Source organism: Eschrichtius robustus, chromosome 10, assembly GCF_028021215.1.
Source record: "Eschrichtius robustus isolate mEscRob2 chromosome 10, mEscRob2.pri, whole genome shotgun sequence".
Classification (NCBI taxonomy): Eukaryota; Metazoa; Chordata; class Mammalia; order Artiodactyla; family Eschrichtiidae; genus Eschrichtius; species Eschrichtius robustus.
The window spans coordinates 47093694-47121517 of NC_090833.1; the positions used below are offsets into that span (position 1 = coordinate 47093694).

Below are 27824 nucleotides of genomic sequence, written 5' to 3' on the forward strand. Positions count from 1 at the left end.
TGATCAAGATTCATCCTTATCATTTCATAAATGAGTAGACTGAGGCTCAGAGGGATTAAATGGCTGGCTCAGAGTCAAACAGCAAATCTGTAGCAAAGCAAGAAAAAAATCCAGAGTTCTTTCAACACACATTGTATCAGGATCTTAATGCTCTAAAGGGCCTTCTGTTTCACAATGCCTCTCAAGGTACCATATTTTAGCTGCACAGTTAAAACTTAAGAATTTCATGATGACTGTTCTTTTTTTGATGTGTCTAAATTTCTTTTTTCCATTTCCTAGAATGGTAGACGTTTGGAAAATGTCTTCTGTTTAATTTTATTCAACACATATTCATTAGGGCCAAGCAAGTTCTAGGTCTAGGGATCCGGGAAAGAGCAAAACAAAATCTCTGCCTTCATGTCTATTGGAAGAAATGAACACAAAATGAAATGAAATTACTGTATTTTTAATTTATTTTATTTATTATTTATTTAGTAATTTATTTTTAAATTTAGTTTAATTGAGATATAGTAATATAGTATTTTAGATAGTGATAAGTGTTGAGGAGGAAAATAAGGCAAGAAAGGGATGGCACAGGAATATGTGTGAGGAAGTTCAATTAATGAGCTGATGTATTTTAATTCATTGCCATTTGATAATGAGAGACAGAGGACTGAGGGATAGTCACTCCTAAAACGTGCCCAATCTTGTCAGTGAAATATCCATCAACTGTGTTATCTCCCTATGGAGCCTCCATTTTAATTAGGCAACGCAACATTTAGCCAGCAGGAAAATCTGCCCTGCTATCTGGAGGTGCATGGAGGAAAATCAGATCCTAGTCAAAACTATTACAAACCAGAATATGGCAAGATTATGCTCAAAATTATTTTAAATGTTATCCCCTTTTCCTTATACTCTTTATTATTTTAGAAATGACATACTATCATTATTTACAATATTTAAAAATTTTTATTTGCCTTATTCTAAGCCTAGAGGACTATACTAAATGGGTTTTTGATTGAGTATATTCTCCTGCCTTCTCTGTACACTATGAATATTGTACAAAATGAAGGCACAATATGATATTCATATAGCGAGTTCCTGGATGATTATTGCTTATTCTACTTCAGAGGTTTGGAAATGATACTTTAAGATTTCTTCACTGTTTCTAGACATTGTTCATTTCGATTACTGTCTAACACCCAAGTGAATATATATTTTCTGTTTTTTTGATATTTGTATATGAGTTTTTTAATTGAAATATAGTTAATTTATAATATTTAAAGTGAGTATCTATTTTCAATGTCATGTTCATTGCCGAAATAAAATCTCTGCCTTCCCAATGATGATTCAGTGTCATTGTGCACTATACTGACTTCCATGTGTAGAAGAAAAAACAAGGTCAAAATGAAAATATTTTGGTCTAATGCAGGAAGGGAGAATGGGGTCTCCAGTGCTGTGATTGGTAAGTGCTAGCAAATCTTCACAGTGAGCAAAGAGGACATGAAAATGTCTTTGTTTGTTTTCTTGTTTTTAATCTTTCCAATAATTCAGAAACTGAGAAAGGCATCTGATTAGTTTATGAGACATTTATCTAGGACACCATTCCCCATCTAATGAGATCGAATGAGCACTTACTTTCAATTGCCTTGATTTTATTTTCCCAGGGGACACAAGCAGCTTTGAAGTTCTCAAAATCACGAAGAAATTTTGCCCATTTCTGAAAAGAAAGCCAAGTACAACAGTAAAACCCAACTGCTTGTTTGTTAAGATGTTTATCTCCCACACTCATCCCAAAGTATCTCATGACAATGAGCTTGGAAAGATCTCTCTGGCATCACATATTGCTTTTTGTAAAAAGGGAAGATGCTAGTTTCACTTGCCTCCCTGTTCCCCACCTACCGCTGGACCAATCTAATTAAAAAATGTTTACTGACTCTCTGTTTTACAGAAAATATGCTGACCACTGAGAAATATCTGTTTATTCTACCACACAATAAGAGAGCAGGGACTGAGTTAGCACCTAATAAGGTGATCAGCAAATGGTGTGTGTTTAATTAAATATTCATTGCATGAAGAAATTAAAGAAATATAAATAAGACATAGTTCCTGCCTTGAAGGGCTTCTGGATCAAGTACACTGTACATAAACAGGTAATTTCTATACAGGATGGTAAGTGCTATGACTTTTCATTCTGGTAGAGGTAGAACAGTCAGCTAAATGGAAAGGCATGGTGCTACAGGAAAAGGAAGAAGAAAAAGAATCATAAATTAGTTTTTATAAAAGATCTTCCTTCCATTTTACCCAACAATGTTGGGTTACCCATGGTCAAGAGGACCACTAAGAAGAAGAATGAGAATGGGGTAGATAACTTTGCACATGTACAGATTATGCTGGGATAATGGGTGAGCTAGACAGACATGGGGAGCCTAAATAAGATTTGAGACAAGTTTGGAGTTTGAAAGATTACCTAGACCAGAAACAACCCAAATATTCATCCATAACAGAATGGATAAATAAATTACAGCGTCTTCATATGATGGGATACAACACATAAATAAAAATGAACTATAACTCCCATGACATGAACATATCTCATGAAAATAACATTGCATCAAAGAAGCCAGAAACAAAAGCATAAATGCTATATGATTCCATTTATTTAAATTGTAAAAACAGACAAAACTAATCTATGATATATATGACGTATAAATATATATTACAGATCTATCTATATATTTCATATTTAAGATATATGAACTTTAGTCACAAAACTCCCATCTTTATGGGAATATATTTAGCCTCAGGTGGTAGAACATTTGTAAAGAGGAGATAATAATACCTACATACCTACTTTGCTGTGAGAATTAAATATGGAAAGATTTTTATATAAAGATTCAATTTTTATAGAAGGATTTAATTCAGTGCTTGGCACATAGTAAGTGCTAAATAAATGTTAGTTTCTTTTCTATCTTTTCCAAAGATCTATATTTATATTGGCATATCATTTGTTTTTTCTTATTTTCTATCCAATCTTCAGTTGATGTTCACGGTAGAGAAGAGCTATATGGCCGTGTAACTTGTAGACATTTTGAGAAAGAAACCTTGACCCAGAACCCCTTAACTCCCAGGGAATGAAAATGAAAGGGGCTCAACCTTTTACATTTGGAAGTGATAAAAGCACACAAGTCAGTCTTTTGCCATAAATCAATGTTTATCGACTTATTTTCATTTTAACTCCTTTAAAGAGACTTTTAGGACAATTTTTTTCTGAATTATCCCTTTCTCTTAATTTCAGTAACGCAGAATACTCTTTATCTACTGTATATGTACCTATGTATAGACATAACGTATAACATTTTTTTCACTCAGAACAGAACCAGTTTTACCACCCCTCGGGGGCAACACGGCTTCCACTGAGCATAAATGGCATCAACCAAACTGAGCTAAGAAAATACTTACCTTGGCCATCATCATCTTAAATGCAAACCACCGTTTTCCTTTTCCTTTCCCAAGAGCCCCTTCATTTTCACTCACAAATTTTTTTGCTTCCCTGAGGAAATAAAACAAAATAAGGGGTGGGTGGCGGTGGGTTGAGATTAATACAGTATAAAGGTTTGTGGATATTTAATTTTATTAGGTCTACTGCCTTATTTCTTCTAGACCCTTTCAAACCCTTAACAAGTGAATGTAAGCTGAATTTCATAACCTTGGGACTTGTAATGGATGTTTACGTTTTTAAATTCTGGTCAGAAAGAATGAGATATTTCAGTCTCACTTATTAATCAGCTGGAGTCATGAAAAAGCAAGGAATTTATGCTAAGTGTCAAAATAGAGAACCCTAGTTCTTCTCATTTCTACCACATATAAAATTGAATCTGAAGTTTACTTCAGATTCTGGCGGTCAGAATGTTTATTTTAAAATACTTGCTTTCCTTCTTTTTTAAGGATTGCTTTTTTAAAAAAAATAGGGCAGGGAGTTTAGGACAAACTGACATAGAACACGCTTATTGAACTGGTATTTAATCTCATAAAAGCAATTATGACTTAAAACAGAAAAATCATACTCTGTAAAGCAAATGGGGTTGAGGGAAGAGAGAAAAGGAAAGGAATACTTTTTGGCCTCACATTCCGAAAGGGCTTCAAATTTCAACTTTAACGTTATTCCCAAATATTTGTATGTTTAAAGTAGTCACATTAGTGTCTTTGTGTATGTGGTAAAAAGCATTAATTCATCAAAACGGATAAAGTGAACATGTTAAATATACTACAACTTTTGTAACCTTTTTAGTCATTTTCGCTATTGTTGTTTGTTTGAGATATGAAAAGAATATTTAAAATAGAGGCAGTCCAGGCTTGCCTTGACCTCTCTGGGGCCGTAAAAGGCATAACCCAAGAGAACCAAGGGATAATCCAAACCTGGACATTGGTTCTACAGGTACAACGCTGTCGTCAGTTGGGAGGCCCCTGGAATATGTGGTTTTACAGACAAGCCCCTTCAACACATGACTATAAATAAACAACACACAAAGTACTCTTTAAAAAGTGAAAAATGAAACTTCATCCTTAAGAAGGATTTTCTGTGTTCCTTAGTATCAGTGCTAAACTCATGATTTTATAATACCCAGTGATGAAAACAGCACATGTCTGCTAACTTAGCTGATAACTAGAAAATTGTGCCCCATTACCCACCTGTGCATGTGCACCCACCCATGACCTGCCATAAAAACACAAGCACAACAGAGAAGATTCTCTTCAGTCATCAAACAGATTTCCCACATCATTTCCTTAATGGCAGGGACAATATCTTGTCCTTTTGTATCTCTCACAGCACTGTTCACTACTTTGACCATAGGAGGTGTTTAGTAAACTGAAACCTTCTTGAAATAGACCTAAATGGCATAATTTGGATAGATAGAGACAAGGGAGTATCTAATAATTGTATTTTCCACATCAATTAATGCTTAAAGGAAAAATCATTCCTAGACTTTGGGATTGCACCCTTCTCTTTAGTCTTCTCAGAAACTTAGTAGGACAGCTTTTTAGAAATGAAGATTTCTTAGGCTGGCCTTGTCAAACACCCTGACATCTGACATGACTTCTGGGCTGTGAAGATTAATAGAAAAACAGTTTCTAGGACATTCTACACATTTTAAAATGTTCAATAAAGCCCCATCAACAAGTATAAACTGAGCTCTCATGGCTGGGTTTTTAGATCCATGCAATCAAAAAACCGTATCACAGTTAAGCTTTAACTATGTGTTACAGAGATAAGACAGGAATGAGTGTGGTACTTAGCAGACACTTTATAAAATGTTGAACTGATCTAAGCTGAAAATCAAGTAACCTGAGTTCTAACCCAGCCTCTGTGATTTGTCTCTGTAACTTTGCCCATGTTTTTGTCACTCTCTGTGCTCACGTTGAGGAGCAATCCCACTTCTCAGAGGAAAGCCTACTTGCTCGGGACTCGCACACACCTGAGCAAGCTCTGGCACAGTTTCCTCCAGTTACTGTGTAGCTTTTAACAGGTCAGGATTCTCGAACAAACAAACAAAAATTGGGCAATTGCTTCCCTGCTTGCTGGGGTGGTGGCGAGAATAAGATGAGACTATAGATGTGAATGTGTTGAAGGAATTATTACACTGTCAATTCCACTGTAACACTTGTTTTGAAACCAAGAATCTGTTCTAACATGATTGTTATATTACGGAACAATCTGAACATAACACAGATTTTGTGTTTGCTTACATGTGATTTTATCTACAAGAAACACTGGGTGAATACAAGAAAAAAGCACATCCATCTAAACCTAGCAGTATATATACAAAATGCACACACCTCATCAACCAGCTACTTCATGGCACCCCATGTGTTAGAAAAGTCACATCCATTCAGAGCTGGTGTTACAATGACCCTCCTTCCACTCTTCACAATAATTCACAAACTGCAATCTTATCATTTCCACAAGCAAACTTCAGGTCTTTTTTAAGGTAAACTGCCATATTTATTGCAGTGTTTATGTATTTCTCAGCCATTAAACATGTGTAAAATGTCGTTGTCGTTTTCTTAAATTTCTATCTTTTTTTAATGTGTCACTGATGATGTTTCTGAATATTGTGCCCCATCCCCATTTTTCCTGTAAGCCCTGTAGTTTTCATTACCCAATTTTTCGTAGTGTAGAAATTTTTAGGAACCTATACATCATGTTATAGCAATTACTTGGCATCAAGAATTTTGAAATTCATAAAACCAAGTATATACAGGAATTATCACATCATTCTCTATTATAATAAGCATATATAAATGGAGGACCAAAAATTCTTCTTAGTAGTAAAATCAAAATTTGTTTTTCAAACGTAATAAGGTGACTATTTTATGGGGATATCCACTGCTCCTGATGTTTAGCATATAATTAAAGAACATCAGTTTGGCCTATTAGAATTAGATCACTTTCTAGCTGAGTGGCCAATTAGAAAACATGACTGCTCTAAGCAGACAGGAGTGTAAAGAAATAGCTATTCTACTCCATATTTCTGACAAGATTTTAAACTTTGGGAGCTGATAATTATGTTACAGGAACATTAAACTAGCAAGATTTAAGAGAGAGAGGGAAGTCAGGATTATAACCAAATTTAAGTCACCACAAAATTAATTATAAATTCATTTAACAAATACAGAAACTTATTTTCATGGCATTCATAAGATTTCTTATCAGTCATTATAGATATATTTTCCTTTGGACAATCTAAACAAGTTTTTATTTTTTGTCTCTTAAATTGCCAATTTATCCCTGATACTAAGCATAGTTTCATACTTCTCTTCCAATTACTACCCTACCCCACCCTCAACATACATATCCTGACAGTTTTCAAACGAAAGTCTGGACTTCACTCTACTCCACATAATCACAAGTGCCCTAATGCCCTAACCCCTCCTCCATTCTTCAAGAGATCTTTCCCAAGTTTCATACTTAAGGGCTCCCTGACCAGCCATTCTAGCGCCTCCTGCTCCCCACTTCCCACCCTGGCCAAAATAACTACTAGACTCAACTCATCAGAAATCTGGGGGATGACTTTAAAACAAAGCCAGGGGTATGGGGTGGGCAAAGAATTGTTAAACAAGAACAGATTCTTGATCCCCCTAATCTGATGCTCTTGGGATGTAAGAAAGCACTCTTGCACCTTTCTGGCCTAGAAGAGGGGATATTGGGGTGGAAGAGCTCAGTGAAAGAACACACCTTAACACTATTTTCAGGGCTGACCTTTACAATGAGATGGCATGATTTCAGGATGGAAGAAAACTAGTATCACCCAATCCCATCCTCCCTGATAACAGATTTCTTAACCAGAGGACAACATCTTTCACTGTGCTGTTAGAAACAAGATACAAAAAGAAACTAGCCAGTATGGAGATAAACACTGACTGAGACTTATCACACTAAAGTACCCATGACAGATGTCAGAATGCAAAAAAACAAAGAGCAGAGTCTTTGAAAACTAAAAAGCAAAAAATTTTCTTTATATTTTTCCTGTAGTGAATCCGTTTTCCTACCCATTTGTATTGATCTGGATAATTTAAAGGGATTTATCTACATGGCTAAAATGAAATAGGCTCTTGTGGATAAACTTTGAATATCTATTGGCCTCAAACCATCGAAATATCTGACTGAAGAATGTGTGTCGTCCCCTTGAATTGCATTCAACAAAAGCTGCCTGCCAAGACTGTAATCCAGTCTCCAGGTCTCAGAGCTCAAAGCCCTGGTACAATATGCACAGCTCTCTGAGCTGTAACCCCAGACCCAGGGATAAATAATTGAGCAAGGTCTACTTAATGACAATAATACCTGGTCTCATAATTTATTTATCAACCCCTTGTGTTGGTAATTAGAATAATAAGGTTTCATGGGCTTTCAAGAATGCTTTCACAGTTAGTTGAAGGAGCACGCTTTGCCCTAACTTACAAAATAGATAATTTACCCAGAACACATGATACAACCCTGATGACACAAGGGATTTAGGACATGCTATGCTGCCTTTGACACATTCTCATCCCAGGAAACATGTTCTCGTTTGGGTTAGGTTAAGTTGACTTTTCTTTCCTCTTGTTCTCAGTTTGACAGTATCATTGAGTAACCAACTTATTGCTCAAGTAAACGAAAGACTTTTCAAAACTGGTCTTTAAGGCAACTGTAATCAAAACTTGTGCTCATGAACATTACTTCCCAGTAAAGGGATCAGAAGAATGAAAGGTTCTTTCCTAATAAACAATGCCATTTAAAAAAAAAAAGTTGACCAATTTAAATTGACTAAAAGTCAGAACTCTGACTTTTCCTAAAATATTACTGAGTAATTGAAAGAAAGTTGAGGAGGTAAGAAGACAGTCTAATATACAGGGATTGAAAATAAGGATTATAGGCCTTTCTAGATAATATAACTCCATAATTAGACTGGCAGAATTATTTTAAGTCATCCTAATACTGGAACTGAGGATTCAAAACATGTGCTTTTATAACAGGGATGCTGGTGGCAGCAGTTACAATGGTTAAGATGCTCAGTTGTTTCATCTATAAAACAGAGACAGTAATAGCTATTCCATAGGGTTGTTATATGCATTATAGGAAATAATGTATGTGATGTGTTTAGTAACAATGTATGTAATGCATCCATGGCAAACAGGAAGAGCACTATAAATAGTAACTATTATTAATAGCAATAGTACTAACAGGGCTGACTTTAATTTTTACGCTGACTCTCCAAATTAAAAAGTTGAGAAAGGACTAGATACTTCCAGGCAAAACCCTGCAGAAAGCCAGTCCATTTCCCTTTAGATTGTGACCCTAGTGAGATGTGAGAATAGTGGGAATCGGTCTTTTTACCAGAAGAGCAGGAGAGAATTCAGCCTTACATTTGAGACCTGATGAGAGCGCCCAGGTGTCCGGCTGCAGAAGCCCCAGCTATGGTGCTGCCGGGGAGGAGGTGTTGGTGGTGCCAGCCCGAGTCCTGCTCCAGCCACACTGTGCTGTTGCAGAGAGCTCAGGATGCTTGGACAGCTGGGGAGTCTGCGGTAAGAGACAAAAAGAGAGCTCTCTCCCTTGACTAGGACCACATTCTATTCAGTTCTGCAATCTGTATCTTACAATTGAGACACAGATTTGAGTCCTGGCTCTGTCACATACTAGCTGTGTGCTCTTGGGGAGATGTTGTTGATCCCAAGCTTTCTCGCCTATAAAATGTGACCAGCAACAGTAACAGCAATGACAGCTAACATACTGAATGTTTGCCATAAGCCAGGCACTATTTATGTCCATCATCTCCTTTAATCCCCACCAAATCCTGCAAGGTGGGAACTATTATTATCCCCATTTCAGAGATGAGGAAACTGAGGATTAGATCAGTAAAAGAAGTGTCCAAATTTACCCAAAGAGTAAGTGGCATAGCTCAGCTTAGGAATTGAGCTCGTATGTCGTTTTCCCAGAATAGCATCATTATTTACCTCATGGGATTGGTATAAGGACATGTAAAAGTTGAGACAACATAAACAAAGCAGTTCTTGGTATACCAGGGGTAAATGGTACTTTTGATTATTATTCAAAGACATTTATTATTTTTCTGGGCAATGTATATGATACCTTGAGTAAAACTTCAGAATAAAGAACGATTTGTACACTGTCTTTACAACTATGTAAAAATCGTGTGTGTCAATGGCCAAAGACTGGGCAATTATGCAAATAATTAGTTCCTCTATTTTCTAAACTTATAATACTACCATACAGTTTTGTTTACAGTAATAAAATATAGATTTTTATTTGTTTCAAGGCACTGTGCCGTATGAAGAAAAAAAAAAGAATGTGGTTCTATGGTTTTGTGTAAGGCATTTCTAATTCCATCAAAAAGCTAAGACATAGATAAATATTTAGGGCATCATCTAATTACTACCGAATGAATAAACAGTAAAATTAAGTGCTGAAAGATTCACATGAGAGAGTGGGGTGGTTAGAAAGAACCTTGAACAAAAGGAGGATTCAGCTACATGGTCAACATTGCAGCAAGGACATGACAGCATAGGGAAATGGTGTGAGCAATGGTGAAGAGATGGAAGTGCACCTGGGGTCTTCAGGTGGGTGATGAAGAAAACAGTCTAAGTGCTTTAGAGGAGGAGTTGGCATGCACTGATGCCAAGTTAAGCAGGACAGAATTCACTCTGATCTCTATAAGGATCCAGGAGCATTTTGTTAGCAGGAAACTGATAAGTGCAGTACGGTGTGCTACATGAAAAATGTTGCAGCAATGATGTGCAACATGAATTAGAGGAAAACAAAATGAGAGGCTGGATGTAGCTTGATTTCTAATGCCTTTATACAAGCTGTTTCCTCTTTCTGGAATGCCCTTCCCGTCTTCTCCACCTGTTCTCTTCCTTTCCATTTTCAGTTCAACAGCCAGGCCAACACTACAGCTCCTCCATAAGGTCTTTCCTGATTTTCCTTTCTAACACTCGCCTCCAGCCCCAGGTCAGGGTGATTTAACCTCTGACCTTCATGTAGTAATTATCTTATGTATTGTAGTTAACCCATGGTCCATTTGCACCACTGCACTGGGATTTCCTGAAAGCAAGGTCCATGTCTTTTGTTCTAATTTCCCAATGTTTAATATAGCACCTGGCACAGAAGTGAGTTTCAACAAATGCTATTGTAATGAATGAACACCTACAAGAAGACTAGATGATAGTCTGGCTGTGGTTCCTAAACTTCCTACACCTCAGAATCACCTGTGGGATCTTTTAAAAATTTCAAAGGCCAGGTGTCCCCATTCCCAGACCACTTAAGTCACAATCTCTAGGGGTGGGACATAGGCATCAGTACTCTTTAACATCCCTAAATGGTTCCAACGTGCAACTAGTTGAGGACCAAATTCGGAACTAAACCAAATATTATTTGTTGAGAGTAGTAAATTTAAGAGATTTTTACGTGGCCAAGCAAGTTGTTGGAGGTTTGGGCTAAAAAGCTACTATATCAAATATGATTAAATATGATTATTTTGGTGTCCCCTTGCATTGGTAATACTCTACATATTTTGAAGCTTGATAAATTTATTTTGGTGAATAACTTTATTTTTCAAGTCCCTAGCTCACTCTTTATCTTATATCCCTAAAGAGTAACTGACTAAAAACGTCTGAAACAATCTGAAAACAAGCAACAAAGAACAAGCAAAAATGTTGGCTGTATATTCACATAACCTCTTACCCTATATATGTGGCTTATTTTGGTGTGCTTCCTTTTAATAGCACCATTTCACAGATTTCACAGTTTAAAATATATGTATATATATATGGAGAGAGAGACAGAGAGAGATCACCAAGACTTCTAAACATTTCATCAGCAATAAACATAACAATGATCTGTGCACAAAGAGTTCTTAAGACAATTTTTTCATCAGCTCTGATGACATTCATGGAGATGTGTCAAAGCCAGCTGCTGGTGTTGGTAAATAACCAAAGCAAAGCTTGGGTAGGTCAAATCTGTATTAAGTTCAAAGTTACTAGCCATAGAAATTCTCCAGACCTAGGATAACTTCTTTGTTCCCTGGACTATGAAACAAAGCTAATTTTCATGGCTGGCTTAAATGTCAAATAAAAACTCAAACATATTTTATGTTGTACCCTAGAGGTCAGTCAAGCATCTCAGAGTAATTTTAGATGAATCAAGGGAGAAACAACATAGCTGGGATTTAGTAGTTTAATAAAGAAAGAAAGCACACTAGATCCTCTTTCTACTTGCTGATTAAATCTTTTCCTAATTCTGCTCTACCTGGTTAATTTAAAAATCAATTTATGGTTAATAATTTTCCTTTGTATTATAATAGCAAGGAGAGGGGAAAGAAGACAATATAGATTTCCCCAGGAGCTAAAAGTTTGTGCTGAGTTTTAGGTATTGGTCACAGCATAAACTGGTTTTCTGCCATACAAGGACACCAAAAAATTCTAAGATTTGTAACATTATCAGCAGAGACAACGTGCAACTAAGTTGCTATAAAGAATTCTTTCTCCATCTAAAACAATCTGTAATAGTAACTTTATTAATATCTCTCCAGATCTTCTTATTAAGCTCTGTATCAAGGATTTTTTATTTTATTTTGATTTTTGTCTTTTGTTTTAATGAATCAATGAGCATGCAATGAACAACACATACCTAAAACAATACCCCTGAAAGTAGGGGTGGCATTACGTGGGCTGCAGAGTTCTAGGCCATATCCCTAAGACATCGAGGTATATCCCAGTCTATTGTTATTGCTTTGGCTTTTCAGCAGAAATGAGATTTAGGGAGAATGTGTCCTTAAAGCCACAAATGAATCCTAAGATCAAGAGCTGAAGAGTAACAAGCAAAGTTAAATCTAAAATCTTACCTCAACTATTCTCAACACCAAAGATTTGCAAAACGTCAGTGTATCCTCTCCCTCCTTCACTGTGGGAAAATTATACTCAGAAGAAGGTAGAAGTAGCACTGAAAATACAGATTGCTATACATAGATGTAAGAAGGACCTATCAAATTCTGATCAATAAGTAAATTTATTTTATTTCTATAATTTTTTAATTCTCCTTTTTACTTAGCCATTTTTTCTAAGTATTTATTGAGTGTGTTTTATGTTTTTAGCAGTGAGCTAAGTGTTTTGAAAAAACTAAAAGAAACATGTAGATTCCTTTCTGAAGCTTAAACTCCATTAAGAAAAAAGAGATATAGGCCCATAAAATTGTTACACAACAGTGCTAGGCAGCCTTGAAGTGAAAAGGGAGAGGGCCCTGGAGGCTTGAGAGCTTGTTGAAGACATTGTAGATGAGATAAGAATTAAACCGGACATTAAAAGGCTGATAAAATTGAGTAGGCAGAGAAAGGCATTCCAGGCATCGGTTTGCAGAAATTTCCTTAAGAAAGGAGATATTTCCACCATGAACCTCAAGTACAATCTCATATTCTTAGATATACTAACATTCAGGGATTGGTAGACATACTGTGCTAATTTTGCTTGGTTCATGTGCATTCTAATCAAACATGTTTAATGAATTCTGAATACTGTGAAACAGAAGGATTCACAGGGCACTGCCTCAGAGTGAGAGGAGCCATTCTGCTTTGAAAGGTTTGGTAAAATATTTCTGCACAACACCTGTGTGTTCATATTTAGCCCCTGGTCAACATTTCTAAGTATTGTGAAATATTTTTTTCAAAATTTTGTGTGGTGATATTTAGGAATACTAGAAAGCCTTAGTTTTCTGTTAGAACAGTGTGTTCTGCCTTTTGATCCAAGAGTGGGCAAGAAATTTTAAATGATGGCAGTTCAGTGAGCTCTGCGGATAACTACCTGGTAAATTTAATCTCTTGCCACAAGATAAACTTAGATCTGGAGTCTCTCCTGAGCATTTGGCAACACAACTTAGGTGAGGTCACCCACAGAGCATACTATACTCCTATGTGAACTAGTCTTTCTGCTGAGTTGACTTGGAGTCTTACTATTTCACAGTTTCCTTCCATAGCCTCCCTTTTAAGCTTTCCCGATCACTGTGACCAACCACTGGTCAAGAAACACTATAATAGTGAGTGCATAAAATATAAAACTTAATTCAGCCAAAGAATCATGTATCTTTTATAGATATTTGAGTGTAAATATGTATGTATATGTATAATAGTATATACATATATATGTGTGTATATATATTACAAAAGCATAATTAATATGACTCTTTGAAAGAAGTGATTTATATTTAACTTAAAAGTTTCTAATTTTCAGGACAGAGGGAATCTTAGACACATTATATTGAATACGTAAAACTATTCCCCTTTCTTCAGCTCATCTAATTTTTTATGATATTCTAATATAATGTTCTCCAAACATTACTTTCAGTATATGCATTTTAATAAGGTGTAACCATTTTTATTCTATAGCAACAAGCTTAAGTCCCCCGAAGTAGTGTTCTACTTGCCATTTCTTGGTTATATACATAAAAACGTCTTCAAAAATACCTTGCTTATTCTCTTATTATAAACATGATAAAGTTAAGGGTTATCTTCATAATCAGTACCTTATCTGAGATCTGTATGATACTTTCCCAAAACAACAAGGACAAACTTCTCAAATTAAGCTTATTTTGTGCTTATCATGTGCATATTTGCTTTCTTTTTACTGTTAATGTAGTATGTCAAATATATTTAAAAGCATTCCTAAATAATTTTAAGTCATAATTAATGAATTTCTCCTTTTAATCAGTTTTCAAAGATCATATATTTATGGAGAGTCTAATAACAAGTTTTGAAAAATAGCTATCACTGACAGCTAACATTCTAAATAGTGCAAGTTAGGTAAGCTGCTGTTTATCAAAAATTTTTGGAGGCTAGGATACTTTGGCAAGCTGGGGAAACTAATTCAGTGTGTCTTACCATATGTGATACATTGACTGATAATACTTGAGAAAGTAGTGCATAATGAAATGCAATTAAGAAGAAGATGATATATAAGAAGATGTAGAAAATGATTACTATGTGACAGGCATCATTCTAAGTGCTTTAGGTCTATTAAATGATTTAATCCTCTCAGGAACTATATGAAGTACTACTACTTTTATCCCCATTTATAGAGGATAAACTCAAGGATGCAGAGGTTAAGAAACTTGTCTAAGGTCACAGCATAATGCTTGATACCTAGGGGACTCTTATTAAATAGTAGAAAAATTGGATGTCAATGTTACATTTTGATCAACAAAATTCAGCTGTACTAATTGCCTACAGACTCTCCATTCTTTGGCTGAGAAAATCAATGTACCCAAGATACCTGTAATGTACAAGAACTAAAGGTCTCTGCTTTGGTTGAGTTTTTGGTGAATACACACTTCAAATGATTGAAGTGTGTATTAGTGGATGAGTACACACGCTTAAAAGTCCTCTTGTGTGGAACCCCTCGTTCCTTCACAATGGCAGATGAAGTTAAGGCCTTTGTGAGCTAAAGTTGAAATCACAATTCTTGCCTATGAATTATATTAGTTTCCCCAACCAAAAAAAAAAAAAGAAAAGAAGCTGAACATCTGGATTTTTAAAATCTGAAATCTCCCACTTTTTAAAATTTAACAACGAAGAAAAAACATTTTAATAAAAATATACACCCCCAGATGATTAAAATGGTAAATTTTATGTTACGTATATTTAATCACAGTTTTTAAAAAAAATAAAAGAAAAAGAAACAAAAAGCATGTGGGCCAAATAAAAACCACCTGTAGTCTAGATTCAGCCGCAGACTCCCCATTTTCAACCTCTACCCTAGTAATAGGGCGTGGTATTGCCCTTCCTTCCATCCCAATCCTTATCTCTCCCCACCTCTAAAAATGGCTTTATCCCTGGACTCCAGCCTAAGGCCCCAGGACCTGGAATCTGCCACAAGATTACCCTGTGGGTACGTTTTGGAAGATCTGAAAGCCGCTGACCGTGGATTCTGCCAAACTGTCAAGATACCCTCTTTCCTTTGTTGGAGCATCAAAATCAGCTGTCCATCCAGACTGCTATACCAATGTGCCACCATCCCCCAAGGCTCCCGGGGTTGCCTATGGCTAAGTCTGCTCCCACCTAGTCCTGCCAGGTCCTGTACCCTTTCCATCTCTCCTGTCACACTGCAGGGAATCAGAGAACACTGAGTCTGTCCTGAGATGAAATAATAATTACAACTTGTGTTTCCCAGCTTTGTGCTATGTTCTGGCACCCTGCTAAGTGTTTCATATGAAATAACTCACTTTATGATTCCAATAGCCCTGTAAATTAGTAAAATTTCAGAAGAAACCCAAGGTCAGAGGGCTACACAATTCATTCAAATTTGCGCAGGTATTAAATGGAAGATCTGAGATTCAAACTCAAGACTGAAACCCATCCCTTCTTCACTGCCCTATATGGAAGATGCAGGCAAAGAAGAGTGAGGGGTATTTCTACACCTCCACGCAGGTGGAAAGGGAGGATATATTTCTTGGCATTTTTATGCAGTTTCACACCACACTTTGACAGTTCACAATATTATCACTTTCCAATTTTACAACTTTCTATATACAGTTACCTGTGGTTCCCAGGTTTGGGAATTTCATGGTCAGCAATGTTTCAAAACATATTGGGCAGGCCAAAAAGTTCATGCGGTCTTTGCCGTAAGATGACTCTAGCAGCACTTAGTTGTCTTCAACTTCATTTGAAACAATTTTGTTAGATTGTATGTAACAGCTGTCATATCAGCAGGCATTTAAAAAAAAACTTATCAAAACTGGTGAATTTTTGTGTAGCCACTTTAATACTGAAGATGGAAGAAAAAAAGCAACATTTTCGGCATGTCAGGCTTTATTACTTCAAGAAAGGTAAAAATGCAACCGAAACACACAAAAAGATTTGTGCAGTTTATGGAGAAGGTGCTGTGACTGATCGAATGTGTCAAAAGTGGTTTGCAAAGTTTTGTGCTGGAGATTTCTCGCTGGACAATGCTCCATGGTCAGATAAACCAGTTGAAGTTGATAGCGATCAAATAGAAACAACAATTGAGGACAATCAACTTTATACCATGCAGGAGATAGCCGACATACTCAAAAAATCCAAATCAAGCGCTGAAAATCACTTGCACCAGCTTGGTTATGTTAATCACTTGGACGTTTGGGTTCCAAGTAAGTTAAGCGAAAAAAACCTTCTTGACCATACTTCCACGTGCAATTCTCTACCGAAACATAATGAACACGTTCCATTTTTAAAACAAATCGTGACAAGAGATGAAGAGTGGATACTGTACAACAATGTGGAACGGAAGAGATCGTGGGGCAAGTGAAATGAACCACCATCAACCACACGAAAGGCCGGTCTTCATCCAAAGAAGGTGATGTCGTGTATATGGTGGGACTGGAAGGGAGTCCTCTGTTATGAGCTCCTTCTGGAAACCCAAACGATTAATTCCAACAAGTACTGCTCCCAATTAGACCAACTAAAAGCGGCACTCCACGAAAAGTATCCAGAATTAGTCAACAGAAAACGCATAATCTTCCATAAGGATAATGCAAGGCCGCATGTTTCTTTGATGACCAGGCGAAAACTGTTACAGCTTGGCTGGCAAGTTCTGATTCATCTGCCACATTCACCAGACATTGCACCTTCAGATTTCCACTTATTTTGGTCTTTACAAAATTCTCTTAATGGAAAAAATTTCAGTTCCCTGGAAGACTGTAAAAGGTACCTGGAACAGTTCTTTGCTCAAAAAGATAAGTTTTGGGAAGATGGAGTTATGAAGTTGTCTGAAAAATGGCAGAAGGTAGTGGAACAAAAGGGTGAATACGTTGTTCAATAAAGTTCTTGGTGAAAATGAAAAATGTGTCTTTTATTTTTACTTAAAATACCGAGGGCAATTTTTGGCCCACCCAATATTTTGGGAAACAATACAAGGTTACCAAACTTCTATTTTGCCAAGTAAGGATATTTCCTAAACCTATCATTTAGCATCATTATCACTTCATTAAATGAAAACTACTTTGACACACACACACACATGTGCATATGCACACACATTAATAGCTTCATGGAACCAGAAACGCTACTTGTCTTTGCCTTCATTTATGGCTGGTGTACAAGCACATGCATAAGTAGTTCCCAGCCTACAGTTGTGTGGTGTTCCAAAAGCTTTCTGGGAAGACCACCGTTTGGAACTTGGAAAACCTTATTCCACGAAACAAAGCAATAACATTAGAAATGATGCCTAGGTTCCCACCTCATAGGGTAAACCTGGAATATCTTGTTTTATTTTGGATATGAGGTAACTGAGGCCCAAGAAGTTTAAGCCATTTCCTTAAATAACACACAAGCTCTTGCAGAACCAGGATTAGTAGTGAATTATCCTGATAGCTGCTTCAGTTCTTTTTTCATCACCAGAGACAAAAACAGTTTAATTTTAACATTATTATAGATACACTATAATGTTTAACGTTATTAGTTAAATAGGCTTGTGGAGGGATAGCTTTGGAAATTTACCAGTTTATAAAGACTGTTCTGTGTAAAAAATGCAATCTGTATCACATCTGTGAGATGCAAACATGGCTGTTATCACAGACATGGTCCCTTTTATTCATGCCCCACTTCCCCGAACCACCATGCAAAGAAATATAGTGTGATCCTCAGAGGCGAATCTGCTTCCGATCCCAGGAAAGGGATAAACATTTGACTCTTCTTATCAGGAGTTCATAAATCTATGTGTCTCTGAGTGTGTCAAGACTCAACAAAAGAGTGAAACTGGGTCGCTTACATGTTACCAGGGAATAGCTATTAGCGGAATCCTTAATTGGAATCCCGTTTACTCTTCTGTTGGCTTAGCACCCTCCCTGTGCTTTAATAAGAGCTGTCACATGAATATATCATTTGAGGCTGGAACCCTGCAGAGAAACTAGAGTGTGCAATCCAACAAACTTGTAAAATTCAAATATATTATCTCTTTCAGAGAGATACTAATGAATGTATTAAACTAAGGAAATTCTCAGTTCAAGGAACAAATGATTAAAAGTGATCTGAGGTTGTAAGACTCCAAATAATGAATTTAATCATGATTGTTTTCTTTTATAATCATTAGCCCAGACTCTCCAGTGATATGATATAGAATATGTATATGTACATATACGATATATGATATGTTAACTATATGATAGGTAACATATATATGTATATATGACGATGAAAATTATATATAATGAGTATTATATATATGATGTATCACATATAGTATTATCTATAATATATAGGTAATACTCAGAGAATTTGGGAGATCAGTAGCAGGGAAAATGTTTCTAATTTTGAAAAGTGGCATCATACTTGAGAACTTCAATTTTCTTCTCCATTTTCCAAGGCTTGCATTTGACAGCAGCAATCATTTGTCTATTCTCATCTAACTCTGCCTTCAATCTTTCCAATTCCTCTTCATCAATTTCTTCTTCTTCTTCCCTTAAAAAAAAAAAAACCTCCTTTAGTAAAGTTAAGTTTTGCTTGACTTCCAAACTTAAAGAATGCTATCAGATACTCAGATGATCAATGTATAGCAACTTGGCTATATATGGTGTGTGCTGAGATCCACAAGCCTTAGTGCTTGTATCTGAACACTGATGCAGGATTTCTGGAAATATTATAACTTTAAACAATAGTGTTTACATTCTGAAGTACTGAAACCATTTTATGTCCATAGTCTCAAATTCTCAGAACTAGAAAATGTGTGGAAACAGTTACAGATCTATCAATATATTTTCTTCTCTTCTTTGTTCCCCTGTACACCTTCCCCCACCAATTCTACATTTCATTTAAAAACTTTATTTTTCAACAAGGTAGTCAATTATGGTGAGCATGTCTTTGAAGTGCCCTTAAAAAATTTGTTAGCCCTGTCTCGAGAGAAAGAGAAAAACTGAAATAGGAAAAAATTTAAAAATCTATTCCTCAAAGGTAACTTAAATCTGTTAATTAAGCTCAAAACTTCAATTGATAAAATTCAACTTGAAGTATATTTGGTAGAAGTGAATCCTTTGAAGAGGCCTTCAAAGGAATTTAGTTTCTTACTGAGCAAATGAGATGTATCTTTTCTCTTCTGTGTTCCTAGTATTGCAAAAATATCAAAGGGTCCAAAACTCAAAGAAAACAAAATCTGAACATGAACAACATGATTTTTAAATTGAGGAATGTAATGCCCTATTGCAGAGATCATTTCTTTTTTTTTTGGTAATAGATTGTTTCAGTTATGAGCTGTTGTTACTTAACTTCAAATTTACCCTCTATACTTAATATTGTGATGCTGTGGCTGTGACTCTGTAGGGTACATTTCTGGTTTGTCAGTTGGCTCATTTTTCGGCTGCCCGTAGAAGACACTAAGAAGGGACTTGGTCTTTCCTTTGGTTTCCTGTTTGCTTCCTGTGGTGATGTCTACTCTTTAGTGATGCTTCTTCACCCCAAGAGCTGCAGGGCCTTCCCATAGCTGCAGGTGAAACTAGTTTGCCGACTTTTCCAACACTAGCAGAACCGGCTTCATCATTCTCCCCATAGACACCAGCACCACTTGAGCATCGCCCACCTCTGCAATAGTTTCAGCTCCGTGGGTCTCTCCTCTATGCTTTTAAGTTTTAATTCCAACCTCTTTCCGTTGTTCCTCCAGCCCCTAGTATGCTATTTGCTTCCTCTAGTTGCTGTCACCATGATACTTCGTGTTCTCTTTCACCTTTCCAGTAACCTAGTTAGCAATTATTTATATCTACTAAACAGTCCTCTTATTAAATACTCTCTCTTCAATTAACTGTTGGAGTTTCTTTCTCCTAACTAGACCCTGACTGACAAAAAAAGTGTAATTTGACTCAGTGTTAGTCAGAAACATATTTTGTTGTTCACTAAACTCATGACCACACACAGTAGGGCTATGGCAAAAGGTGTTTTTGAAAGTTTCAGCTGAATAATAGGAGGATATACCCATAATTTTACAGCCCACCTTATAAAATGACTTCGCAATCTCCTTTCTTTCCTACCAATCCAGAGTTTTTAATCAGGTCATGATTACTGAAACAAAAATTTAAATTAACCCTCTAAAATACACTTGTCATTGATAGTTTGGTCTTTTTTTGACCGATGCAGACATTTTGCTTAGAATAGTAATCCTGGTTCAAGAGAACTATGGAAATACCCTCCACTAAGATACAACTCTGATTGCCATTAGGTTGTTTCTATTTTAATTATTTGATGTGTATTATATAAAATCCTATGGTGCTGTACGACCATAATAAAATACTCACAAAGAATGAAAGAATGATCTATTTGATGTTTGGATTTACCATGTAACTAAAGCTTATTTCTCTACATTTCTCTACATTCCTAACATTAATTATGTAGTTTCCTGCTATCTTAAACCCAGTACTTTGTATGTTTAACATATTCAAATTCTATGATTCCTTCAAAAATGATATGAAATGTCTTCAATACCCTTTTCTGATTATCCCTATGAGAATACTTTTCTCTAAGACTCTAAATCACTTTGTACTTCTCTGGCACATTTATACTGTCTTATTTCATAATAATTTGTGTCTAAGTGGCCTCTCCCTTACTATATTATGAATTTCTAGAGAATGCAGGCAATTGCATATTCATATCCATATCTTCCAAAGAAATTAGCAAATTATCTTCCACAGAAGTGGAGCTGGATAAATATTTATTGAATAAATGTTTATGTACAGAGTTTTTCTGGATGACAGGATTACCATCAAATATACTAAAATATAACAATGTCTTCCAAGATTACAATGTTATGGAGAGACATTTATTCCTACACTAAATGATCTTAGACTGGTATATTTTTAAAGTCTTTGTTGTTAATTGTTGATTGCTCCAGGAAGATCATGCTGTGCTACAAGGTATAGTTGTTGTCGGCTAAGTTACCTTCAAATATGCAGGTAATTAAAATATTACATTTTTTGCATAATTAAAATATAATAATGCATAATTAAAACACGGTATTACAGGGAAACTGCTTTTCTAGGAACCACTCAAAGAAAGTGCTAATCATATTAAAAGGGCATAGCACTGACATGCTTTATCTTCTAAAATTCAGGGCTAATCTGTGTAACAATGGCTTTCTATCTTAGGTTTGATTTATTTAAACAACAGTTGTTAGGAAAAAGGAGGTATACGTGCTGAATTTCTCAGTGCTATGAACATATTACTTATTCACTTAAAACTGGGTCAAGAAAAGCCTGTAATATTATTAGAAATACTCCAAAATGCCAAACGAGGCAGTGTTTTTTAACCATCTCCAAAGACAGTTAACATTACAACCTTGGATTTAGTTGGTTTCAAATGTTTTGTCAGTGCAAGGGAAATTTCCTAAGGTGTTTCAATTGAACATTTAAATAAAAGAAGATCAGGAATTAATTAACCTAAATAAATGTGCCCTGATTTGCCTTCTAATCTTTCTCAAAATATATTTGCTAATATATTTTCTTTAAAAAAAAAAAAAAAAAGGTGCTTATCTTCAAAATGAACAATAGAAAGTGGATCCTGAAATAGAGAAAAGAACTGTCAATCATCACAAATAATTTATGACACTATTTAGAATAGTTGTACAAATTGTGGCAGTAATAATATAATTTGCAAAACCTATGGAGACAAAATTCATTTTAGTCAAGTTTGGCTCTGTGGAGAAGTGGGGAGGGAGGGAGCCAGGGGTGCTTCTGGCTTCTCAGAATCAGCATGAGAGTAGGATCAGCTAAGGACAGACACTTTCACAGGGACAAGATTGCCCCAAGTAACAGGGGCCAAGACCCAGTTGATTCATATGGTCCTATTTTCTAGAGGCTGAGCACTGACATGAGGGCCTTGAACAGACCAGGAGAGCAGAGGAATTCCCACCCAAGTCATGTTTTAAAAAGGACATCTCTGAGGCACAAGTGGAGAGGAACACAACCTATATCATGCATATGTCTATTGGTGATGTTTTCTCAATGAAATACCACCGTCAGAAAGCATAAGCTTTGCTAGTAGGAAATATTACTACATAATAATAGCAATAACAATCACAATAAGACATGGAACTTAAAAGGGTGTTTTGTTTTTGAAAAGAACAAAGCATAAAAATACTTGAAAAGACGATAGACATAAAAAATGCCAGAGTCAAAACGTAAAGCAGGTGATGTCTTAGTATTCAAAGAGGAGAAAGAGGAGGAACTTGGGGAGGAGAAGGAGAAAAAGGAAGAAGAGAAAGAGAGGAAGAGAGAGATTTAAAAACTCAAATCAACAAAAATATAATGAAGAAGTGGGTAGGGTTACTCTTATTTTAAAAGGAACCATTATCTATTAATGCTAAGCTTCTCTACCTGACAAAATGTTCACATAGTTGTATTTAATGACAGTTACTTATGAAGAGGAAAATAATAGCTTGTTATTGAATACTGCAATGTGTCATCTTGGGAGGCTATCTTGGAAAGTTCCTCACCATTTAAAGTCCTAGGACTGTCTCAGAGGAGATCCCATCACCTCATGGTGATTCCCATGCCCCACCTGGGGTGGCAGAGGAGCTATTCTCTTAAATCCTTTCCAAGGGGTCTAGGTTTTCTATTAGTAAATGTGTTTTACATGCACACTTTTCCTGCCTGCCTGCCATCTGCAATTTTCCAGAAAGCAAAGACCAGAAAATTATTTTCTTGAATTTTTCCTAAACAGCATTTAATATATTTTTCTACACAAAGACAGCACTCAGGAAAACGTTGGCCTGGTAGAACTGAAAGACACAGGGTTATATTAAAAAGGAAATGACAATCTCAATCCTCTGTAAAGGGACAGATAGTTAATATTTTAGACTTTGGAAGCTATATACAGCTCTGTCCCATATTCCTCTTTGGTTTTTTTTAAATTACAGTTTTATTAAAACTGTAAGAACCATTCTTAGCCCTTGGGTTGGAATTAACCATAGTTGGCCAACCCCTGCTCTGTAAGATAAGTGATTTGGGTTCATTGTTTAGGAGTTTTTCACTTAACTTCAGTAACGATGCACTTAACTAATGGGATAACTTTAAAATATTTAAATTAACTAAATACGTTAATGACCTATGACAATTTAGATCTGTCATAAGGGAATTTCTCATAAGTCCATTCTTAATATATATTCATTTTAAAATTCTATTTTAATATCAAAATACATTTAACTAAGTGGAGTAAAATGGCAGATTAAGCCTGTTTTTCTGAAAGTAGTTTTAATTACCAATTTTAAGGCCAGGGAGTGCCTAAAGGGAGTGGTCTTCTTTCAGCATCAGTCACTTCTGAATAAGAAACAATTTCAGATAAGAACTAACTTACGCTCCTCTCCTCAGCCTCCTCCTTCTCTCTTTTTCTCTGGCCTTCCTCGTTTCTTCATCCTCTGGTTCAGGTTCTGGGTCATCTTCATTGATAACATCTCTGGTCCGTTTCCTCTTTGGTCTCATGCTCTCTCTTCGAGGTAGTTTGTCTTCCTCCTCCTCTTCCTCTTCACCTAAACACAGCAGTTAATGCTTCAGTGAGCAGTATCAGAAAAGTGCTCTCCCGCTACCAAATGTATTCTTACTTTTTAACTATCATTGTCACACATCTGAGACCATAATCCAGCAATTCTCCATATCAAGATAAGATGCACCATGCCATATATATTTCATAGCCTGCCATTTAATTACATTTATCTAGGGACTTCCCTGGTGGCGCAGTGGTTGAGAGTCCGCCTATCAATGCAGGGGACACAGGTTCGAGCCCTGGTCTGGGAAGACCCCACATACCACAGAGCAACTAAGCCCTTGCACCACAACTACTGAGCCTGTGCTCTAGAGCCCACGAGCCACAACAACTGAGCCCGCATGCCACAACTACTGAAGCCCACATGCCTAGAGCCCATGCTCTGCAACAAAGAGTAGCCACCGCAACGAGAAGCCTGCGCACCTCAGCGAAGAGTAGCCCCCACTCGCCGCAACTAGAGAAAGCCCGTAACGAAGACCCAACACAGCCAATAAATAAATAAATAAATTTAAAATAAATAAATACAGTTATCTAAATTCTCATTTCTTGTGGTTTATCTACTCATATGTCAGTGTTGATCCCCAAATTCTAATAATGCTTATAATTCCAGCCTTCATTTACTTGGGTAACTAGATGAGTTGGAGTTTAATATCACACCATGATCTCTCAGACCAAGTTTGTAGGTTACCAATTCAACACATAAGGGTTGAATGTTTAACCACTATGTGCTAATACTACTTCTATCTCAGAACAAAGAATAAGAATGACAAGGAAATGCTACAAACCAGAATAATTTTGAAGAAATTAATGTATGCCTTGACATTCCTCCTAATTCAAATCATGCTCATTTTTTTTTTTTTACTTTTTAAAAAAAATTGAAATATAGTTGATTTACAATACTGTGTTAGTTTCAGGTATACAGCAAGTGATTCAATTATACATACATATATATATTTTTCAGATTATTTCCCTTTACAGGTTTTTACAAGATATTGAATACAGTTCCCTGTGTTACACAGTAAATCGTTGTTGCTTACCTATTTTATGTAAAATTATTCTCATTCTTGACTTCAAATATTTCTTCTTTTGCCTAAATATTTCTTCCTCTTTCTTAAATGAAATTGATAGTAAATACCTTTGCTTGATCATTTTATCTTTTTGATTAGAAATAGATATAAATAACTTGTAAATTTAATACAAAACTGAGAGAAATGACATTATTTTATTTTATTCATCAACTAACAATTAATGCCTCATATGTCCATAAGTTCTTCGGAAGCTTCCAGGTAAAGAGTAGAGGGAGAATTCAGTTCCTTCCTTCACCATTTATGACATACATCCTACTTCACTTTCACTTTTGTTTTTTAACTTCTGATATTTAGAGTCAACTTCTGATGTTTATTACAAAAAAACAAATATTACTCATAATTATCACTATCTTCTTAAATAGAAGCTACTTAGGGAAAAATTTGTGCTTTAATGGAAAACTATGAATTGTCCGCACCATACCCTTCTGTGTTACCTGATTCTGATTCTATGGAAGCTATTTTGTAACTTTGTAAGTTATGGATAACTAGATAGCAATGCAAAATAGTTCTTGTCTATAGACAAGCAAGTGAACTCTGTTCAACGCAGAGACAACCTTCCACCACCGAAAAAGAAAAGAAAAAATCCCCAAAACAGTCATGCCTTATGTGCACAATCATTTCAATATTCCTGATCTATAAATATATCTGTTGTTTGAATTTTCCTTTTACTGGTAACTGCTATAAATGCCTCACCAGATTCCTCATTTATTAGTTAAATGTTTTCATTTTTACACATGTGTTTGTCATTATTTTATCTTTTAAAATCTTTTTGTTTTTTTGTTATCTTTTTAACATTACTTATCAAAATTTTTTTATTGGTATTTCAAATCTAAGATCTAAATATTACCATTATTACTAAAGTTTGACTAACAGGAGAGTAACTTTTCTAACCGGGTTTGGAAAACTATATTTTGTCATCAAAACCAAGAATGAATTTCCATTTGTTAAATACTGTGGCAAATGTTGTATGTTATTTGAACCCCACTCTGGCATTCTGAAAATTTACCCAGCCTTTATTATTCATTTTAGTCACTAATTATAGAAAGAACAGAGCCTCATAGGAACTGAGAAACAATTTCACCCGCAAATAGCTCGAAAACTCTAGCAGCCACTTACTACCCTGCATTTTAGTATATTTCATATTAAGGCTAAACTATTAAGCTTGCAGAGTTTGACCATGGATGAAAAGTGTATTATTATATTTATATTTTAGCACTTAGGACAAAAAAGGCTATATTTAGTGCTTTAACTAGTTTCCAAATATTCAAATTCTTAAAAAAGGAATGTGTTACAGTTGCCTACTAAATGTGGATTTCCATACATTACCTTTTGGAATGGGCTTGGTTCAGTTTTGAAGGGTAGCAAAATATACCACGTCAAAAAGGCATTCTGGGGGCTTCCCTGGTGGCGCAGTGGTTGAGAATCTGCCTGCCAATGCAGGGGACACGGGTTCGAGCCCTGGTCTGGGAAGATCCCACATGCCGCGGAGCAACTGGGGCCGTGAGCCACAACTACTGAGCCTGAGCGTCTGGAGCCTGTGCTCCGCAACAAGAGAGGCCGCGATAGTGAGACGCCCGCGCACCGCGATGAAGAGTGGCCCCCACTCGCCGCAACTGGAGAAAGCCCTCACACAGAAACGAAGACCCAACACAGCCAAAAATTAAAAAATAAATAAATAAATAATAAATTAAAAAATTTAAAAAAAAAAAAAAAAAAAAAGGCATTCTGGGGCTTCCCTGGGGGAGCAGTGGTTGAGAATCTGCCTGCCAATGCAGGGGACACGGGTTCGAGCCCTGGTCTGGGAAGATCCCACATGCCACGGAGCGACTAGGCCAGTGAGCCACAATTGCTGAGCCTGCGCGTCTGGAGTCTGTGCTCCGCAACAAGAGAGGCCGCGACAGTGAGCGGCCCGCGCACCGCGATGAAGAGTGGCCCCTACTTGCCGCAACTAGAGAAAGCCCTCGCACAGAAACGAAGACCCAACGCAGCCATAAATAAATAAATAAATAAATAAATAAATAAATAAATAAATAAAATTAAAAAAAAAAAAAAAGCTAATGTTCCTTGTGATAAACATTAAAAAAAAAAAAAAAAAAAAGGCATTCTGAATACACCACCCCAAAATATGCCACTTTGGTGTATCGACTATTTTGAGCTGTAGCACTTGAAAAACAGCAAATGCAGGAAGAGACTTTCTCTGAACTTCTCTTATCTGCTTAAAGACAGAGTCTCCAAAAGGAGCTCAACTGTCATATATCCCCTCCCCAGGAGTTTCATCCCCAAGGAAGATTGACTATTATCACACGAGAGGAGACTATAGGTCAACACCACATGCAGACACACTTTATCATAAACTATCCTACTTCCCATCTATTCTCCTAAAACTTATTTATTCTCTCCCAAGAGACCTACATGCCCCTCCCTCTTCCCTCTTTAGATGGTGTTCAAATCTAAATTTTAAGCCACCTCACAGTTACTCATTTTTCCTGGCTATCTCCCATGTATACATGAGGTGTATGTGTTAATAAACTTCTGGTTTGTTTTGGGTTTTTTCTTGTTAAACTGTCTTATATTATAGGGGTATCAGCTAAGAACTCAGGAGGGTAGAGAAAAAATTACTTTTCCTCCCCGACAGTAGTCAAGTCATAGCACCTAGGATCTATGTGAGACTCTGGGCTGTTTTCATGTAAAATGGACCAAATTAATGAAAACAACTGTCATCATG

General features: G+C 36.2%; 1 protein-coding gene across 5 annotated transcripts in view; it reads right to left on the bottom strand.

Moving 5' to 3' along the window:
• The window catches only part of TMC1 (transmembrane channel like 1), a 374801-nt gene that overhangs the window by 71647 nt on the left and 275330 nt on the right, over positions 1-27824 (bottom strand). For all 5 annotated transcript variants that reach the window (XM_068553355.1, XM_068553357.1, XM_068553356.1 and 2 more), the window contains 4 exons: positions 23826-23997; positions 18825-18953; positions 3442-3532; positions 1618-1699 (listed from right to left, as the gene is read on the bottom strand). In XM_068553355.1, coding sequence (XP_068409456.1) covers positions 1618-1699; positions 3442-3532; positions 18825-18953; positions 23826-23997 — 474 coding nt within the window. The remainder of the gene's footprint in view (positions 1-1617; positions 1700-3441; positions 3533-18824; positions 18954-23825; positions 23998-27824) is intronic.